This window comes from Prinia subflava, chromosome 6 (assembly GCF_021018805.1).
Source record: "Prinia subflava isolate CZ2003 ecotype Zambia chromosome 6, Cam_Psub_1.2, whole genome shotgun sequence".
Lineage (NCBI taxonomy): Eukaryota > Metazoa > Chordata > Aves > Passeriformes > Cisticolidae > Prinia > Prinia subflava.
In genome coordinates, this window is record NC_086252.1 from 20,060,923 (window position 1) to 20,082,462 (window position 21,540).

At 39.7% G+C, this 21,540-nt stretch overlaps 1 protein-coding gene across 5 annotated transcripts in view; it reads left to right on the forward strand.

Moving 5' to 3' along the window:
• The window catches only part of ABCB11 (ATP binding cassette subfamily B member 11), a 38,899-nt gene extending 22,585 nt beyond the window's left edge, over window positions 1-16,314 (forward strand). Inside the window, exons 16-27 of one of the 5 annotated variants that reach the window (XM_063399825.1) lie at window positions 114-148; window positions 1,095-1,227; window positions 2,799-2,957; window positions 8,050-8,154; window positions 8,255-8,416; window positions 10,224-10,427; window positions 12,273-12,514; window positions 12,625-12,781; window positions 13,546-13,743; window positions 14,514-14,720; window positions 15,447-15,593; window positions 16,114-16,314. In XM_063399825.1, coding sequence (XP_063255895.1) covers window positions 114-148; window positions 1,095-1,227; window positions 2,799-2,957; window positions 8,050-8,154; window positions 8,255-8,416; window positions 10,224-10,427; window positions 12,273-12,514; window positions 12,625-12,781; window positions 13,546-13,743; window positions 14,514-14,720; window positions 15,447-15,593; window positions 16,114-16,314 — 1,950 coding nt within the window. Of the gene's footprint in view, window positions 1-69; window positions 149-1,094; window positions 1,228-2,798; window positions 2,958-8,049; window positions 8,155-8,254; window positions 8,417-10,223; window positions 10,428-12,272; window positions 12,515-12,624; window positions 12,782-13,545; window positions 13,744-14,513; window positions 14,721-15,446; window positions 15,594-16,113 lie in introns of all 5 variants that reach the window. The other 4 variants (XM_063399824.1, XM_063399823.1, XM_063399822.1 and 1 more) reach the window with 4 other exon arrangements.
• The last annotated feature ends 5,226 nt before the right edge of the window (window positions 16,315-21,540 follow it).

Here is a 21,540-nt window from a genome sequence, read left to right on the forward strand (position 1 = left end):
GCCTCAGTGTACTTAGGTTGTATTCAATTTTAGCACTAAGGTCAGAGTTCTATGTACTGTATTTTGCAGCAGCAGAGAATAATGTGGTTGAGCCAAATCTTGAGAATGTCCAGTCATTCAGCCGGGGAAGCTATCAGGCCAGTTTGAGGTGAGTCTTAAAAATGGTAAATCTCAATGTTTCAAGACTACTCTCAATGTTTCTACTTCATCCCACTACTCTAAAATCCCAGTAGTGCTAATAAATCACTTTTCTGTGTGCTGTGTAAAAGGGAGTTGAAGGGCAAGCATTTTACTGAGATAGAGTTCTCTTGGAAAGAAATAGCTTGAGTAATAATGTTACTGATTGAAGTCCATGGATAAATAGCAAGGCTCTTAATTTTGGTCCTTTCTATCTATAGTACCTTCTCTCCAATTTTGATCTACTCTGTTAATGTTGTGGTTTTGATATTACTAACATACAGCCTTAGTTGTAATATCTAATGCACTTTCAGTCCAGTCATTTGAACAACTACTTGCTGTGCAATTACTTGAGAAATCAATGCAATCTACAAGGCCATTTTTATTATGGCTTCTACTTGATGAAAGTGAAAGCATTTTACAGCCAGACTGTCCTGTAGCTAAACATTTATTATTTCTTCCAGGCACGCCCATGTCAGGCATGTGCAAATGAATACATCTCCTACATTAGAGTTAGGTTTTGTCAGAGAGAGAGGTGGTTAGTTTCAGCATCCTGTTTTCCTGGACTGAATTACTGGTAGTGGGTCTAAGACTTGGTGTCTTAATAACTTGTGCAAATGTAGTAGGACACACCACAGTTTTACTTAACAAATACACAGTATATGGTTCATCTAAGACAATGTCTGAGTGGTGTGACTGGAATACAATTTTGAAAAGTATTTGTCCCAGATGGTGAGATATTTTCTTCCCAAGAAGTTGAAAGAACATATTCAAGAAAGGTAAAAAAAGTCTTTGGGATTCCTATGAATTGCTTAAATGCATTCTGATTTAGTTGATATGAAAACTGTACCTGCTTTGCAAGCAATTATTGCTTTTACTAAGCTATGAAGAACAGGCCATTTCTGTTCTCTTTGCAGAGCTTCACTTCGGCAGCGCTCAAGATCCCAGCTCTCTAACGTGGTCCCTGACCCTCCACTGTCTATTGGAGGAGACCCTGCAGAATCTACATATCTTACGCCTTCTTATGGGGAAGATGGAAAAGCAAAAAAGGTCAGCTCTAATAGTTTGTTATGAAATTATAACGGAATAGGTTATATTTATCATTAATGATCACCCATAGCTATGTGCTTGTAGCTTAGGAGTTCTTGGCATGTACATCTTGGCTTGATCCTTTTCTCTCCTTAAACAAAACCATACCTTCAATTTCTGTCTCTGTGTAAACCCTAGGCTGCATTTTGATTATTTGTCCATATAAAATTTCTAGCAGAGAAGATTTCTAGCTATTTGCTACCTACCTGTTGGTATGTGTTGAAGATTTAGTTGAAAAACATGTGTTCATAAAAACTGAATTAAGAGACAAAAAGCAAACTGCTCAGTCTGTGAAATGTAATTAATGGGCACTCAGTGATACAAATGGCACCGCATCTTGTTCAGTACAGAATAAATTCACTTTCATCTAAAAATCATCTGGAGAATTGAGCAGAGACACCCCCACTGCAACCTATCCCAGAATCCTTTTGCTGTCAGTGCCTTCATGCAATCAACTGGCATAGAAAATAAGGGCCAGCATGCCTTAAAATTACACAGAATATGTAGGAATATGCACAGTGGGTTTCCAAAGTGCCTACGAAGTTCCCTGCATTAATTTGCATGGCTGCAGTTGTTCAGTGCAGAGAGCAGCAGATAGAAGTTACCCTTCTTGCTATTGCCAAGCCTATTCTGTGGATAAATAGAGGGTTTGAGTGCTGTCACTCTGCCACCAGCTCAGAAAAAAGAGAAAATACAAGATGTTTCCACCCACTCCTCCCTGCATATTTCCAAAAGATAGGTCTTCACAGTGTCGCTTTTGTCTGGCTGTTTCTGGTCATATGAATTGAGGGAGATGAGCAGGGCTGAGGACACTAAGTGTTACAAAAATTCTGCACAAATCAAACTGCAGGGCAAGTTATAATCCAATTATGAATATTCTGCCCTTACTGGGCATAATTATGGGAATTCAGCATATAGTCCGAGGAAGTTTCACAGAAGGGAGGCATAATTACCATGTGAAAAGCCTGAATCTGGATATCACTCTGAAATCTCTCTTGTTTTAATTGTATCACATACCTGGTGTATATAACACATACCTGTTAATTTGATGCAGTCTGATCAGTGTAGTCACTCACAATACTTTAAAATAATATTTAAGAGATTGAATGAGTAACAGAAAAAGCTGCTTATGAGGAGGGAATTTAAGCTTTGGCACTGGGTATTTCATCACACCTTGTGTGGAAGGGAATAGCTGAAAGGAAAAGGCTGAGTTTCAGTGGCAGAAAATCTTAAACTGGTTGTAAATAACCTCTGCAGCTGGAACAATTAGAGCTGCAAAATGTATGAATCTCTCTTTTACCCCAGGGATGGTAAAGGTTGTTTTTTATTTAACCCTTTTGTAAAGTAAACTTGACTTAATAGGGCCACAAAAGAGCTCCAGGTAGCAGTTGTCTCTGCCCCTCCTGTCCAAAGCTATTGCAGCTTTTTGGGTCACTAGTTTAACAAACTAGGCTAACTATTTTATCTCACTGTCAAAAGGAGAGCATCACTGACGGAATGCATTCACTTCAGAAATCCAACCTTTTTTTTAGGAATCTGATGTGGAGGAAGATGCCAAGCCTGTACCATTTACCAGAATTTTGAAATACAATGCCTCTGAATGGCCGTACTTGGTGCTTGGATCTCTGGCAGCAGCTGTGAATGGAGCCGTCAATCCACTCTACGCTTTGTTATTCAGTCAGATTCTTGGGGTATGTTATGGTAATGTTCTAAAGTGTATTTTAGCTCTGAAACAGAGGAGAGTGAATATATGATGCACAACTTGACATGTTTTGGCCAATCTTCAGACCTCATCAGGTAAATGAGGTTAACCTTCTTGCCTATAAACCATTATTCAGTAGAGATATTTATATCACTGTCATCAAACAATCATTAGAGCTCTTTGAAGGGGTAAGCTTCTCAGCATTTGTCATGTGTTCTTCATCATCTCTTCTGTTCATTTTCCAGGAACTGTTGGGAATGTGTTTCTATACTTGCATACAGTTTATTTTAGATGAGACAAAATATACCTCACATGCAGGTACAGTGAAGAGAGACATATGCAAAGGTCATTCTCTGCAGAATTTTATTGTACAGAATTGGCAAGCCTTCGAGAAATCTTAGGATCAGATATAAAAAATACTTCACTTTTTTGTTTACATATTTGAGGCACCTTTTTCCTGCCTGCTCCCTGGAGAATGACCAGGGAGAGGTAGATAATTGGATGTGGGTTTGCAGCTATCAGCAAGAGTAGGCATGCATCAACAGGTTTAGAAGCAGGAAGTAGCAACATGCTTTAAACATTAACATTCACGAAAAGATACAACATTATCAAAAGCCATTGCCACTCTTGAAACTTGTCAAGATCAGCCATGAGTGTTTATTTCTTCAAAAACTTGCAGTGATAGAAAAAGTATGCTTCTCCTTTTGTGTAAGAGCTTTCTGGGGAAATGCTTGCCAAGTTGGTGGGAAACTGGAGGGCTGCCTGAAGATATTCAGTACTGCTCTGACTGGTGCCTAGGAAAGTGCCCTAAATTTTCAAGAATTAGGCTAGAGAAAACCCATCTGTTCATGCTGTGTCTTATTAAGTAAAGTAATGACACATTCACTGGGAACAAAATGGAAATGGCTTTTTTTTTTTGTGGTTTTGGTACCCATCTGATGTAGGATAAAACTCGTGCTTTCCACTCACTTGCATAGGTCATGGTAGGTACACATCAGTGCAAAAATATATGCCCTAAAAGGTAGACAGATACTGGAGGTCAAAAACCTTACATGCAGGAAAAAGTGAATAAATGAGTGAACAAATGAATGAGTGAATGACTCAACATTTGAGCTCCTGGTAGAAAAGGATTCAAAGAGCAGTGCCAGCAATCAAAGTTTGACCCTTTGTTGTTTCATTTTTTGGGGGTATTCTTTTGGCTTAGACATTTCTCTCTGGGAAGTTGCTTAGGACTTTGAATCACACTTACTTGCAGTTTCACATTTGTTAAGTAAGATCCTGTGAGCAGGAGAGTAAAGGATGTTCCAGGCCCTGTTGATGCACTTAGCACCTCTGTCCAATGTGCTTGGCCTTAAGGCATAGGTGTGTCACCTCCAAACAGTATTTGAGTGTCTAGACCTCACGTCAAGGACTGTGGCTTTCACTAGACAGCAGCTGAGACACTGTGAGACGCATTCCACAGTGAATCTTACCTTTGATTCCTTTGGAGAGGAGTCCTCTAGACCTTGGGAGGTCTGGGGCTGATGTCATCCTGCAAGATGCTAAATACCTTCATCGCCAAGGATGAATTCCTACTTTTGAAGGCCTCAGTCTATCAAAGGAGAGAGGCTGTAAGAAAAAGCAGGCAATAATGAATATTGAGAAAGGCCCAATATCTGTGATTTATTATTATAAATCTAAAATATTTCTGCCTGGTGCCAAGGCAGTCAGGCAGATGGAATATATATCTGCTTTCAGATCTGTCCAAATATCTGCAGAGTTGTTGTGTCAGACACGTGGGCTTGTACTCTGGGACAGATATGCTGGGGAAGTGAAGGAAAAATCTCCACAGCTCTGAAGTGAAAGGATAAATTTAGCTAAGTCTGCCCTGAAGATTTTCAGAAATTAATCCCAAAAAGTCAATGAAGAGCTGGATAATACTGTGTATGTACCTTCTGAACAAAGTAGTTTCTTTTACTTATGCTTTGGTTCTCCCTGTGGAATTGTCTGAGAGTATGGATCCTTTCCAGTGAAACTCAACTGAAAGATGTGCTCTTACTGCTATTGGAGTCCAAGGTTCCAGATAAGATAGTCTCCACTAAAACTGCTTTCACTTAGATGACCTGAATATGGACACCTCAGCAACAGATCTTTCTTTTTTATAAACCTGCTGGTATTGTCCATGCTGCATGTTGCCATGATCTGTTATTCTTTTAATAAAGAACACAGATTAAAAACATAACTGACCATGTTAGGATAGCTGCAGAACGGGATAGTTCCGTTTTACAGGACAGATTTGTAAGGAGGGGAGAAAAGCCCTCTGCAATACCAAGATCTCTTCCTGATGGTTGTTATCCACGTTTCCTTCTTCAGGACTTAAATTGTTTTTGCTCTCATGTTTAGGGAGAGTGTAAGCACATACTTCAGCCTGTTCTTTTCTTAAGCCCATTCTCCTTTGAATTTATAGTTTGCAAGAGGAATCCCATGCTCACCAATAAGCCTTTATCAGAAATGCTCAAGGTTTGTGGCAGACGTAGTTCTCTCAGCCTTTATCTAGGTAAAATGGAGAGCCTAGGTACAGGAACTGGGAAGGTCTTTCATAACATATTTCTTGCATAAGAGAAAGCAGGGGAACCACTTTGAATATGGGTGATATGGATAAAATATTAACACAAAGGCTCACAACATTCTCCTTTTCATGAGCACCTTTCATAACCATGGATATGGATCCACCCTCCTGAAATCAGAAACTGTGTTGCCTTTGACTTTCCTGAACTGAGGCATCCTACTTAACCTTGCCCCCATCTAGGCATACAGAAGCAATGGCCAAAATTTTCTCTGCAAGCATAAATACTTACTGGGACTCACTGTAGGGTCCTAGGGAAAGCATTATATCTGTTTGCAGTGCTCAGTCTTGTGTTTGACATTTATTTGTTTGACTAGAGTGAAAAATTTTGAAGTGTGAAAGGAAGAAATATTAAGTTCAACCCATGTTTGGGGCCATCCCAGTGTTTCTGGACTGTGCAGAGACAACACTCAGGACACACGTGAAAAAGCCATCAGTACCTCTGGAGAGGACTGTTTTTCATCCCAGTTCACAACTACATATTTATCACGATCCATCATATATTGTGTTTATAATACTGTTTACTAGTTGTACACATTAGAATTCCTGTTAATTTTAACAGAGATCTTGCTGATTTTCTTTCATACAGAAAAGTATCACAGCACTGCAATTGCATGACATCAACATGAACGAATATTCACAATAAGGAGTTGTTAGTTATTCCTCTGCTTATGTTTTAGGCTAGCTCTGCTTCTGGCATGACCACTACTATGAACTCCACTTTCCCTTTCATATCTAGATACTGCACACCCTGATGACACAGAAAATACCATCACAATGCCAGAGCAATTCTAAAATCCAGAATCCTCATAGGACAGAGTTTATGAGTGCACTTTGTATCTCATTCTGTCCAAGTATTTAACTAGAATATTTCTGACAGAAAAAAACCCCAACAAAATCAAAACAATACAAACAAAACCCCAACAAACAAAACCAAAACAGTGGTATCTCTCCTAGATACATAATTTACAAAGACAGATGAAATCTGCTTAGCAGCCTGTTAAGTTTGGGATCAAACATGAATTACTGAAAGTATGGGGATAAGTGGAAAGTACTGAAATTATGGGGATAGGAGCAGCTGCAGATCATTGTATGTTATTTTTCTTACTAGGACCAATTAAAACAGACTCAGTGATTTTTTTTTTCTTTAAAACAAAGATTCATCTAAGAGAGTAATATACTTGCTACTGATAAGACAGCGTGATGTTGCAACAGCTCTCAGCTAGAAACACTAAGGGCTATTATGATATTATTTTGGAATCTGCAGGATTTATTTTGTTGCCAAGGGACTGATGTACAAAGTTAAAATACTTGAAGTGAAATTCACACTAGAGAACAGCTATTTTTCTTAAATTCATGCTCTACTTCCTCTCTGTTACTTCAAGGTATGGCTCATTTCAAACAAAAAATAATATTGCTTCACCTTTTAAGCATTTAAGTTTATTTTCATGTAAATTTGTGGCTGTAATGAAAATTCCTTCACTTTCTGCTGTTAATTACTCACCTAGAAGAATTTAGGCCAGTTTTTATATAGGCAGAAGTTGAATGCCAAAGTTATTTTTAATAATAAAATCTTGCAGATAATAATAAAATAATATCTTGCAGATAAGCTTGAGATTAGACAATTTATAGTACTCTACCTGTGAAATCCAGTGAGCATTAATTTAAGATTAGTGGAGAAGTACAAATGTGAGCTTTGACATCTATCTGGAAACAGCAGAAATAGTTCGGATAAGGAACTTCAGATAGGTAATCTCTGATTGAAAGGAATTGCTAAAGGATAAATTTGGACAACTTCTTCAGCAGCAGCCCACAACATTGGCAGGTGTTAAAAAAGACTAGACATGCCAAAAAATGAAAATACCACAGAGACTGGTACTGAATGGGGTGGAGGGGCTCCCATTTAAGCACCAATACTTTTTCTCAAGTGCCCAGCAATACATTAACAGCTTATATCCACGCTCCTTCGGGTAAACAGCGGCTTCCTCTTGGAGCCTCTTCCTATGGCAACTACAGCATCTATAATGTCATGCAGGGAGTCACACTGGGGTATAATTATTTACAGACTTTATTTTGTACAGCCCAATAAAGTTGCAATTGGCCCAGAGCAGAGAGGAGGTAAGATGCTGCTGCACTGTTGCTTTGTTGCTATGCTGTTTATGTTATTGCTATTCTCTGGGTATCATTGTTTACAGTGGGGATGAGTGGTTAATTAAAACCAAGTATAGGCCACAAATAGTTGTATGTGCAGACATTGAGTATACTTGTAACCTTGTTGGTTAACAGAAGTAAAACCCATTATGTTTTAATCCAGGCTCACCTTAGTAAAACTAAGGAATTGTACCTTTGCAGGGGGTGAGGGAGAACTCTGTGTTCTAGCTTTGGTTGCAGGATGGGTTTCTGCACTTGGCAATTGGGAGTCAAGAACAAAGTCACACACAGCAAAACTGACATTTTTATTTATTTCTTTTCAAAGACCTTCTCCATTCTTGATGAAGAAAAGCAAAAAAACCAGATCAATGGTGTCTGTGTGCTCTTTGTCTTAGTCGGAGTTCTTTCATTTTTCACACAGTTTCTACAGGTAATAGCAGTCCAGTTTAGCAATACGTATTTTTGGTTTTGCACCCTTTTTGATGGGTCCGTCTCTCTGCAAAGTCTTTATTTATTCTCGTGTACCCCAGGGATACACCTTTGCCAAGTCTGGTGAGCTGCTTACAAGACGGTTAAGGAAAATTGGTTTCCAGGCTATGCTCGGGCAAGACATTGGTTGGTTTGATGACCAGAAGAACAGCCCTGGTGCTTTGACTACCAGGCTTGCAACAGACGCCTCACAGGTCCAAGGGGTAAGACTGGCACCTTGTGGATCATTTTACTATGGGCACTGACTGAAGGCCTGTTTTGGCTTGTTGTCACTGAAATGAGCCACCCAGCAACCAGCCAGATCAGGGTAGATCAGTTCTTGGTAAGCCAATAAAGCTATTTCTATTCATCACAGACTGCCACCGTGGAACCAACAGTCGTATATGGTTTATTCTAAAAGTAAAAACAAGAACTCAAAAATCAATAAAATACCAATCAACAATGGAATGGGAAGGAACAGCCAGTGAAGAAGTTTGATTTTCTTTTTTTTTTCTGGAGATGAATTAGCTTTTTGCCATAATGTTAAAGTGTTTATTTCAAACATGTCAGAATAGCATGCTAGTGACAGTCTTTAATAACCATGTTTTCCAGTTCCCAGCATGGCACTTAGTGGCAATTTTGATCTAAACTGACAACCCACCTGAAAAACCAATCTGCAGTACTGGCTGGTGCTCCAGCTAGGAATCCTGCAGCCAACTTCAGTGTTTGGGAAAGTGAGAGACTAACTGCATGCACTGTGTTCCTTAGTGGCTGAGGGTTAAATCATGCTGAGCTGTATGTTCCCTGTCTGAACTGATCCTTTGGTAGAGGTGAGTCAGATGCCATTTTGCTGGGCTGCAATGCAGGCAAATTTCCACAAACAAGGAGGGAGATGCACAGATTTCTTTCGTTGCAAAAATTGTCATGTTTCAGCTTAACTGAAAATTGTAATTTAGTTCTAAAAAAACTACTAACGGGGGTTTTAGAGAAGAGGTCTCCAAAATCCCTGTCATCAGCAATTTCTAAAGAATCAGAAAAACCTGCTGCAAACCTCACAGGTACTTACAGGGTATCTTTTAATTGAAATAAATAAACTTGTAAACCTCTGACTGAACCACTTAATAGCCTCCTAAGGGACAAATTTGTTTGAAGCACATCAGTGAGGCACAGCAGGGAGGCACAGCCATCCAACCACAGCTTGCAGGGGCTGAGGGACAGAGCTACCTGAGCAGTAGTGCCCTGCACCCTTCACTGCCTGACACAGACCTTGCTGCAGGTCAGAGGAGGAGGAGATCGTGAGCATTTTTTGCTGCCAAGTTCATACCCTGCAAATGAGTTTGACTGAAAATCAAGGACATCAAATATACATTTTTAATCTAATACATGGCAATATAGTTCCTATTTATAGGAACTATAAACAGGGTGCTGTTTACTGCTATGAAAGATTACTTTTGAGTAAATAAGTCTATTAGAAAGAATAGCATTGTTGAAGTACATAAGGAGCAGACAAATGCATTCAATAAAGATGATGTCAAGCTGTATTTACCTTCATTCCTTAATAAAGGGATAGGCAGAAATACAACTTTGTTTCATCCCCTTTCAGTGATGTTGCTTACTGATTTTAGCACAGCTGAGGCTTTGTTGTTAATAGCTAAATTCTAAAATGGTCCTGTTGATTATTTATATCTATATAGAGAAGCATAGAGGCTAAACAATGAGTTCAGATAAGTGATTGTCCGGGGAACCAAGGCAACAGATTTCAATAGTTAGATTATCTTTCTCATAATCAATAGAAACAATCTTCTGCATTCTCAATGGAAAATTTGGTGGATCAGAGGAATATTAGACATTTGCAGTCCTCCTCTTGATCCAATTAATTGGAAATAGTATATCCAGACTGGCTAAATTCCAGTGCAGTCAGTAGCTGTTAGTGCCTCATGTTATTTTAATTTACAGTTTTCTAAAGTTTTATAGGAAGATTTGTTTGTTTTTGAAGTACAAATCAATCATGTCTGTTTCTTTTCTTTAAAGGCAACTGGATCACAGATAGGAATGATTGTCAATTCCTTTACTAACATTGGGGTGGCCATGATCATTGCCTTCTACTTCAGCTGGAAACTGAGTTTGGTAATAATGTGTTTCCTGCCATTTTTGGCTTTATCTGGAGCTGTGCAGGCTAAAATGCTGACAGGATTTGCCTCGCAGGACAAGAAAGCACTGGAAGCTACTGGACGGGTAATGCTGTTTAAAGACTAATTTATATTTGTAGGCATGGGTAGATGAAAAATCAGTCTTTGGGGACATCAGTAATTCACATGTCATGGAACTGGCAACGCTTTGTGAATAAGTGGCAATATTTTAGCTTGTTAAACCATTGAAACAGCATTGGGAATTCCCTAACTGCAAAAGCACTGCTGCATGGAATGTGACTGACCTTGCAGAAGTTACTGGACTGAAGTGGTAGACACAGATCTCTCAGCAGTCCAGTTCACCTTTGTTGGGTTTATTTAAACACTCACTTGCTGATGCCCTGTGATTAAGCTGTCCTCAGAAAGCAGTGACACTCGCTCACACCTGAGACTCTGGCACTGAACCACAAATCAGTACGTGGATTTTAGAAAGGACAGTTTTTCCTTTGATGGGTTGTACCAGCTTAAGAATTAAGCCCTTAGCCCTTCCCATCTTAAGAATTAGGACCTGACCAATTCCCTGCACCCAGGACGGGTAATTATTTACAGAAGTCTTAAATCAAAATATTTCCTGACAAGGAGAGAAACTTCACTTATGAGTCAAGGCAACAGCTCTTATTCAAGAGAACAACCCAGAGGCTGTGATGAAGAAGACAATGCTTCAGCAGTTTTAGTGATGAATGATTGTGTCTAGTGTTATTTTCTAATTTATTTGCCAGCACTGCATCTGAGCGCTAAAACCAGTGAGTTCTTCTGAAGTGATTGCTCATCAGCCATGCTAAACATGTAAAAAGTCTGCACAATCCAATTCACAGTACCTACTATCTGTTCCTTCACACTGAATGATAATGCAAGACATTAACTCTCAATTTTGGCCAGGAAAAAAAACAAAACCTGAAATTGGATTTTTGATTGTCTACATTCAGAACTTTTCCTACATGCTAAAAATATTCATAACCTATGATACCACACTTGCTTCCCAAAGGAATGTGTTACATTATGAATCTACTATCAATGTCCAAACAAACTACAGCATTTTAAAACAATTTCATAACAAAATTACTTGAGATTAAAAGGGTCAAATTAGGACCAAACAAGCCATCAATTTACTTTACATCATTACTAGATGAAATTGTGGTACTCTTTTTTTTGGGACATAAACCCAAATTCTGTCTGGCAAGAAATTACAATATGAAGTCTACAATTAATAAAAGCTCCACACAAGTTTCTGTGGGATTATCTCGAAATTTCCTGTGTTGCATTTTGCTATGTGCACAGGCAAGCATTTCCTTACTCTTTACCTATGTACCAGGTAAAAATCTTGGAAATTGTGCCACTGAAGATTTATATGTTCTATCTCATCAGTCTTTTGGACATCAGAGAGGGAGGGAGGGTGAGCAGGTGAGGAAACTTAGTAAATTCCAGTGGATTCAATTTATGAAATGGAAGTTGGGGGTGCTATCTCTTTTAACTCTTTCCCTGACTACTGCTAAAAGTAACACAAAACAACTGAGATAAACATATTTAATTAACAAATTCATGCAACCAAAGAAGTTCCTAAAACAATCTTTCCTTTTGTGGGTGTCACATTTATTCACAGTATGTGAAGTAAGTCACAAGTGAGAGCATGTGCCTGATTCCCTAAGAGTGCTTACAGTAACAGGTCCAGTGGAGCAGGCAGAGCATTGTATCAAGGAAGTCAATAGGTAATTGCTTGTAGGAGAGGTTCTCTTTAGGCTGTCTGATGTTTGAGCCAGTCTGTGTCACGTCTGAATGAATTTATATATTGCATCAGTATCCTGAGTTCATGAAAGAATCATGCACTTGTAAGACCATACTCTACTTTTCCAAGTAAAAATTACAAGCTTTTACCCATTTTTTCCTCTTCCAGATTGCCAGTGAAGCTCTCTCTAACATCAGAACAGTAGCTGGGATAGGAAAAGAGAGAATGTTTATTGACAATTTTGAGAAGCACCTGGATATGCCCTACAGAGCTGCAATCAAAAAAGCACATGTGTACGGACTCTGCTTCGGCTTTGCCCAGAGCATTGTGTTCATTGCCAACTCCGTCTCTTACCGCTACGGCGGGTTTCTTGTTGACACTGAAGGCCTCCATTACAGCTTTGTGTTCAGGTGAGGGCCTGCCCAGAGCCACAAAAGGTCTCTAAAAGTCTAAAAGACTCCATGTGGTGTTCAGTTTCCTGATGGCTTCCCAAGAATGACCGTGTCCCCCTTCCCCACAGGGTGATCTCTGCTATTGTCACCAGTGGAACTGCTTTGGGAAAAGCTTCCTCCTATACCCCAAACTATGCCAAAGCCAAAACATCTGCTGCACGCTTTTTTCAGCTGGTTGATCGGCTTCCTAAAATCAATGTTTACAGTGAAAAAGGGGAAAAATGGGTAAGAATGGAGATGCAGAATCTGTGATGTCAGTCAGCTCACTATAGGCATGGATGTTGCACTAATGATTTAGGAGTCAATGAGGATCAATACTTTATAAGAAGGTTAGGCTGATTGTAAAATTTTTATTTGTCTTTGGTCTTTTGGAAGCAAGCTCTGTGCTAGAGAGAAAGAGTACTATAAAGTCATCCATTAGGAATTTGTCAGTGTAAAACTCCTGTAAATTGGAATGGAACTGATTTGGATGACTCATAGAACAGCAAGATCTTAATTCCTGCTTTACAGTTCATGACAAAACTGACTATTGCTGTTTTATAATGGAGGTTTTTCCATTCACATCAAACTGGTGGGAGGTGTTCATGAGGAGGCAAAGAATTGTTGAGTCAGACAAAATGAAAATGCTTGGGTTTTGGTGAATTGAAAAGCCAGACCCAGAAAATGGAAATTAATTATTTTATACACAATCTATACTAAAAAGAAAAGTGTGCCCATTTGCAAGGCAATGCCATTTCCAATTTATGCCTCTGACCAGTGCCATGCAGGGAAGTGTAAGCAGAGAAATAGTGTTGTGACTAATAGCTTCACCTCTAAGCCAGCTACTTCAGTATGGCATTTTCCCTTCTGAGATAATTTCATAAGTACAAATGTCATATTTTAAGCAAAAGATGCAAGAACAGATCTGAGGAAGAGTTGTCTTATACTTCACAATTCAGGGTTGAGCTCAAGCTCACTGTAACATCCTTCTCCTTTTTTCCTTTCACCAGGATGATTTCAAGGGAAGCATTGAATTTCTTAACTGTAAATTCACATACCCTTCTCGGCCTGACATTCAGGTCCTGAAAGGACTCTCTATATCTGTTAAGCCTGGACAGACTTTGGCATTTGTTGGAAGTAGTGGCTGTGGTAAGAGCACCAGTGTCCAGCTTCTGGAGCGTTTCTATGACCCTGAGAAAGGAAGTGTGGTAAGCAAAGAGAATGTGCTTTCTGTGCTCTGGTTTTCAGCAATGCTCCAAGGGCTTTCTCTCTGTGCCCTACTGTGCAGCCCAGCAGTGGTGGCTCATACAGGTACAGTTTGAGGCTTCATGTCCTTCTTAAAAGGACAGATATGGACTATTTGGACAGTTCCCAAGTATAATCTCAGACATATCCAGACAAGATCAGAGAACTACATGCCTCAGGTGCACTCTCATGCATTATGTAGGCCATAGGCATTTGCCTTGGTAGCTTCTGTATGAAACACGCAAATGTGCCCTGTACATTGTGAGAGCACAAGCAAAATCAAGTCTGAATTAAGCAACAAAGAGCATGGAACTTGTCTACATTTAACTTCCAGTTATTCAATTACTGATAGCTTAAAAAGCTTTTATGTTTTCCTAACGTAAATACTTACCCATCTAGACTGATCTCTCTTTCTCTGGAAAAAATCTGTGTGGTGATCACTGTGTCAGGAAGGCAATAAAGCATGTGCCTAACCTTAGGCAATTAAATAGTTCACTAAGAATTCTGTTGAGCAAATGGTCGAGTGTATTTTGTGGTATGGATCAAAGCCATACCACAAAATACACATAATGCACAAAGGAGTCAGAGATAAGCAATTCAACCAATCACTTTAAATCAGTTGTGTCTGTATTTTAATGATACGGTTAAATAATTTAGTTTTGCTATAAACTATTTGGGTGTTGCAAGCTGTTGTTTTGTAATGATATTTAAACTTTTCTCCCATTTCTTGTAGTTAATAGATGGACATGACTCTAAGAACGTAAATGTGCAGTTTCTTAGATCAAAAATTGGAATAGTATCACAGGAGCCTGTGCTATTTGACTGCAGCATTGCTGATAACATCAAATATGGCAGTAATACAAAAGAGACGACAATGGAGAAAGTCATAGAAGCGGCCCAGAAGGCTCAGCTGCATGATTTTATCATGTCTCTGCCTAACGTAAGTATCTGTGAGGTCTTGGCTACTCAGTGTTCATTGCAGCAGGAGTTGCCCCAAAACCAGTTAAAGCTGCTACATGCATGCACCTTTTATGTCCTTTTAGAGCTGTGACAGTAGCAGTAAAGAGGGTGCTATGACCTTTAGTTGTGCTCCTTAGAGTCTGGGTGACTTACTACTGAATCCTTACACAGTAGGCAAATACATAAATCCTGTTCCCAGCTGTGAGAGATTTGCCTTGTGAGTAGGACATGATATTTGGACAAAAACATTGGAAGCTGGCTGCTTATGTACACTTCAGAAGTATTTAAATGCACTGAAATAATATAAATATAAAAAGAACATATAATGTATGGATACAATTTAGGCACTCAAACAAAGCACTTTTCTAGAAAGCCCATAAATTGCTTAGCCTCTTCTTCCAAATCTAGGGCAAGGAGAATTCTTTTTGCCTCAGACAAATCAGCCAACATTTTGTTATCACATTTTCCTTCTAGGCTCATCATTGTGCTGCCTGGGCCTCAGGGCCATGTGCAGACAAAGCAGAGCTTGGAAACATCACCCCAAACACATTTACTGCTGAAAGTTGTTTCTGCCTTCCCAGGTTCTGCAAGTTGTCAGCAGTGGTCAGCTTTCTTGCCTCTCTCCTGCTCTGCCTTTAGGCTGTGTACTGGTGTGTTAACTTACAACTTACAACTGAATAAAATACTCCTTTTGTATATTTTTCAGAAATATGAAACTAATGTTGGCGCTCAGGGATCCCAGCTGTCTCGTGGGCAAAAGCAACGCATTGCCATAGCAAGGGCCATCATACGAGACCCTAAAATTTTATTACTGGATGAAGCTACCTCTGCCTTAGACACAGAAAGTGAAAAGGTAAATGCATGGTGATAATCAATAAGGGTAACTTAACACAATGGCCTACAACATACAATACCTTTGCTGTTCTACAGATATGCCAACATACTCCACTACATGTTTGCACTTTATTCCACATTGTGAATCTGGCATTTTCACCTTTAATGATCTTTCCAAGAAGTGTGGTACAGCTGTCAAAAAAAGCAGCCACCCCCAAGTGCTTTTAAACTACCTATGAGAGGCAGCGCTTTTTCAGAAATGTCTGAATTGCCTGGATTTGCAAGCATTCAGCAGAGTAAAGGTCTTCCTTAACTTCTACCTCTGTCTATGCTTAGCTGTCACCTGTTTGTACTGCTGGTAAACAGAGGTCACGACCCAGCTAAGCACATTAGTATCAGAACCTCTGATTTAGTCTCACTGTCCCTTTCACAAGTGATGCACAATACAGTTAATTAGTCTCAAGCAATTGGTTTCCTCCAGCTCTGAGCCCTGTCCAATTTGCACATTTTTATTCTGGCACTGTGTCTGTTGCCTTTAGACTGTGCAGGCAGCGCTGGACAAAGCCAGAGAAGGGCGCACGTGCATCGTCATCGCCCACCGCCTGTCCACAATCCAGAACGCCGACATCATCGCTGTCATGTCACAAGGACTCATCATTGAAAGGGGCACTCATGATGAACTGATGGCCATGGAAGGAGCCTACTGGAAGCTTGTTACTACCGGAGCCCCAATTAGCTGAATTACTGTGATTCTAAATGTGAAAGATTTCTGTAAGCAAAACTTTGTGGTAGGTATGTGCTCCATTGTGCTACAGAGCGAGTGCTCTACAATACAGTGAGATCTGTGGAACCCTGAATGTATGTAGCTGTCTGCATCAAGCACACTTGTCCAGCAGGTGCAAGGCACTAAGCACAGGCTGATGCACTCAGGAAGTACCTTAACCCACTAATAAGGGAAAAAAGCACCTGAAACTGGGAAAGATCTTTTCTGGTGATCTGGGGAGTTGCCACTACCTGCAGTCAGACTGCACAGTCCTGTCATGCCTCAACTAGCAATAAAGGAAGCCACTGGTGTTCTGCAAAATGCCCTTTCTCTAGGTAAGCTGAATGAGTGAAAACAACCCCTCATATGTTGCTGTACATCTGAAGGGATCAAATCTGTCCTGAGGTCTGGTCTGCAGACAATTACAGCAGAGGACTTCCCGTGCATGCAGAAGCCCCTCTCCTTTACCCACTATACCACACACGTCAGTGGTGCTCTTGGGGGAGGCTGGGCTTCCCTTGCAGCACTGACGCAGCCGTGCCCCTTCAACAAACCACTCAGTGCTTACAAAGAAGGCAGCTCCACAAAAGTAATTAAAGCAACCAAGGTAAGGAACAGAAGCTGGTGAGGATCATTCCTAGCCCACCACTCTCCAGCTAACGCTCATCACTCTAATTAGCTGTCAAAAGGGTTTTTGAATAGGAACAAATGCCTTGGTTAAATTAATGTAAATTTCTATGGTTAATCATCAGTTATTTAAATCACTTCTATTGAGATGGTGATGGATGTGTTCTTTTTTTCAGAAGGTAAGACAATCATAAGTGAAGGTGGAAAAAATAGGCATAATTAGCTCTTTGTATTAAATACAGTTGATAAACAGACCAACAATATATTCAGAAATGACAAAGGTCAGGAAGGAGCTTCTTTTGCGAGAAGTTTGTTTCTGTCACAGTTTATAAGATCTACCACAAATTTCACTGAAATATTTTATTGGCTATTCTCTGCAGCATAACAGGACTGTTTCCTTTAGCGAGTGGGATCTTGGAGAAAAGCAGATAGAAATAAAGTGTAGATTACAGTTTCAATATTTAAATATTGATTTTAAACAACAGATTATTAACTGGAAGAGTCATTCTCCATGTCCTAAAATCTGCATCTGGGCTGGGTGAGGGTGGGCAGGCAGGTTCCCACTCACTTTATAAAAAGTCACACCATTTCTTATAAAATACTGCAACAGCAGCAGTACTTAAATAGAGCTGTGAGGGTAAAATGTTTATTAGGATACATCCCTTAATTCCAGGTAGCAAAACCCAATTTCAATTTTTATACAACTCCATGAACAGAATCACTGCCACATACCCTAATGAAGTCATACAGCCAGGACTGAAATGGTTAGTTCTCTAAGGAAGTCTGTATTTTAAACCTTAACTGAAAAGTAAAAGAAAAAGCTGCATTATTTGCTTCAAACTTTTTTAGCCTTTTTACATTTCAGAGCAATAAGTAGTTTGACGGCCCAGAACTGAAACTATTGACAGAGTGACTATCAATAACCTGCAGACATATGTATATGATATGTAATTATTATTTAAGGCCATAGAAGAAGAGTTACTCTTCATTAAAAATTACAGTAACTATGTATACTTATATCATAATTCTTTTTCCTAAAGGACAATACCTTTGTGACCCAAAATAACCAATAAATTGTATTTTTTTACTGGCTCTTGTGCTCTAGTATTTCTTCTCTTACCCTTTAGCTAAGCATGTGAGTATCTTGCAGCAGCCAGCAAGTATCATGTGCGTGACAAGGGTTTGCTGTTCAGGATGGAGCTGCTGAAAAGGCCAACTCAAGGACAGCAGCCCCTGCCTGCACAGGAGCCTGTTGTCCCCTTGCAGGAGCACAGGCCCACGGCCCAAGCTCAGTGGTAATGCTGCTGCCCTTCAACGTAACATCATCCTCTTCTCAGGCAGCTGGGAAATACCAACACCTAAATGCTGGGTGCTACTCCAACAGAATGCCCTCACTGTGTACATAAACAATTGCACATTCTTGGATGCCACCTCCTGCCACTTTGTTCCTACATGCTGTTGACAACCAGTTGATTACAAAAACCTCTGGTACCTGGGCAAAGGGATTGAATTGCAGGTGGCACTACCCGGTGTGTCTGGGCATGAGCTGCAAGCCTTGATGCAATGCTTGGTGCAGAGCTGGACTGGTCTTGCTGCTGCAGCTGCCTGACCAGTAAAATGTCCCAGCCCTGGGGCTTGGTGACAATTTTCCCAAACCATTCCAAAGTCATTTGCTTACATCTTTCAAGCCAGACCTGAGTTATTAGTCTTGACAGCAGATGGTGTCATTTGGTGTCTCCTGCTGTATGCTTCTCTGCATGGTCCATGGCAGCTGCATTTTCCAACACCCTATTCCTCTGGGCAGATATAACTACGGCACTGTTTTGGGATAGCACCTGAGTAACTGCTCTGCAAATACAGCTCCTGCTCCAAGAGACTCCTCTGGGTGGGAACAGTGTGTCTGGGCCCAGAGTCCTTCCACCAGAAAGGCTGAACAGAAAATGGGGAGGATAAAAAGAAAAGCTGCATAGCAGCAAGAGTGTTGTGAAATGAATCTAATGACAACTAGTCAGTTTGTTTGTATGAGCAGCAAGGGACAGCTTCACTCCATATAACTCCTGGCTCATGACAATCTTTCTGCAGAGAGGTGGAAGTACTTTTGTAATGACATTATCCCAATGCTATTATGGGCATCTCTAAGTCAAGAATTATTTGGGCATCTCTAAGTGAGGAATAAAAGCTTAAATTCCTCCTGGGATCCTACTAGTGGGAGCAAGGGGATCAGTAATACACTTTCCACCTGCTTTATTACATAGGAAAACCGTAATTCCAAAGGTTTGTGGCCCAAACTAAGCTGTGTTGTTAGCCTGTGCTGTATCTGTTACAAATATTAACAATTTAAATGGCTGAAAAAATCTCCATACCACATCACATTCAGCTGCTCAGAAAACGTCTTATAGCCACTGCATTATCAGTCAGTTACTTTCTGAAGTTACTAGTAAAATTACACTAAATTTATTTAGGTTTCCCATCATGCTTTGATTTAGTAATGTTTTAATAGTTGAAGAAAAATTGAGAGGTGGTTCAGGCAGGAAGATGTTCTGTGTCCTTTTCCCTGAAGCACTGAAATTACAGAATGAATTAATAGGACACTCCAAGAAAGAGTGAGAGCCCACATCTTCCCAAATGTTTGTACAGAGCTTAGAAGAATACTGCAGAATGCCAGTTGTCATTCTATGCTTACGGTTGTGTCTACCCCAACAGAAGCACCAAGATTCTTTGTCAGTGTTGGGAAACACAGACTCTCACGTGATTACAAGCCTAGAAATGTGATCTCTATCCATAACTCCCAGCTTAAAATTGCCACTAAATCTAAATGCTGCTGTGAGAACCTTGGACAGCTGTGCACGAAGAATCCCCTACTGCTGGCTAAGAGGAGCCAGGAGCAGAACAATTCAATCACCCTGCTACTGCTCTGCAATGCCTCTGTAGGTCATCTCACTGGCAGGGAGTAACAAAGCACTTGAACACAGCTGAAATCTTTGTCATAGCTGTCTTTGTTCTTCATCGTGTCTAGTCCCATTAACTTAGTAATTTTGATTAAGGAGTCACAATTATAGAAAAGAGTGGTTTCAGGTCAGCTGCTGTGGGAAAAAAGTTCAGAGAACCATTAGAGAAGATATCAGGAGATGCACAAAGACTGTTAAAAGCAGATGACTAATTTTTTAAAGTCAGGGTAGTGTTACTAGGCACTTAATTAAGGATGCCTGCTTCAGATTTGCTTCTGTAATTTGTATCTTGTTTATTCCCAAAGGCCAACACCAAATTATTCACCTTGTTTACCCAATTAAATAAGATTCTTTCAATTATCTCCTACCTAATTGGAAGTCTAGAAGCAATATCATGTTTACATCTTGTAAGCCTTATTGCTTTCAGATATGCAGCCTCATTACCCCTATTATACCCTTGCATACTAAGGCTATATATATATATATAGCTTATATACTGAGTATTATGGGGTGGTATCAGCAAAATATTGCTTAGAGATTGTGCACTGAAGGGGAATATATAACAATAGATGCCACATAATGAACAAAATGGAAAGTGCCCCCCTTTGCCTACTTAAAATATCCATTTTATATAGCAAACATATTCAACATATTAGTTACTTGTGTGCTTAGTTAAGCAAAGATGACAAGAATATAAACTCGAAGTGACAGTCTGCAACCATATTTTCATGACTTACACAACTACTAACAGAGATTCAGGCTTGTGACTGTAGATCTGAGAGAATTAGCAGAGAATTACCTTTGCAATACAGGAGCATGAACAATATTCTTGAGGTCATATACTAAGATAATTTCATTATTGACAACTTTTTTCATTTGTTGCTCTGTGTAGATGTACAGAACCCAAAGAGGTTTTACACCATATTTATGCATTTTCCCTAACCAAGGTGTGATCTGTATCATTCATGATTCACTTCACTACCGTCAAAAAATAAAAATTACCAAAACCACACAGTAATGCAAAAATATATTCTACAGAGTCCCATGGAAACAAACTTTTTTTCCTTATCTGACTTAATCAGAAGCTGGTTTGCTCAGGAAGCTCAATAAATTAAATCTAAAGCCTTGTTTATAACTATGCTGGCCCTTTTCACAGTGCCTGGGTACAGCCCTACAGTCGTAGGTGGTGTGATGCTGTCACACCAATATGTAGCAGTTTAACACACAGTATCTATATATAAAAAATGAGATATCGAGTACCACTATGTACAACTGGTGCTTGAAGCATTATCTAGCTAGAGATGGACAGAACTAAAAAACCACCATATAGCTAAATAAAGATGGTTGATTATACTTTACCACTTCATTATGACCCAGAGTATTGGGCCGTTTCTAACCATACTGCAGTGCGTTGGCAATATTTCTAGGAATAAAATCAGCAGCTAATATTTCTGAGCTGTCAAAGTTATTCTTGAGTGTACTGATTCTGGATGCACTGGTTACTTACCAGGAGTACATCAAAGATGCAGTGGCATTCCCTTGGTTTAAATGAATTAGCAAAACTGCCTTTGCAGAGGGTTCTTCAACAGTTCACATCCATCCCCATTGCTAACCATTTTGAAACTTTA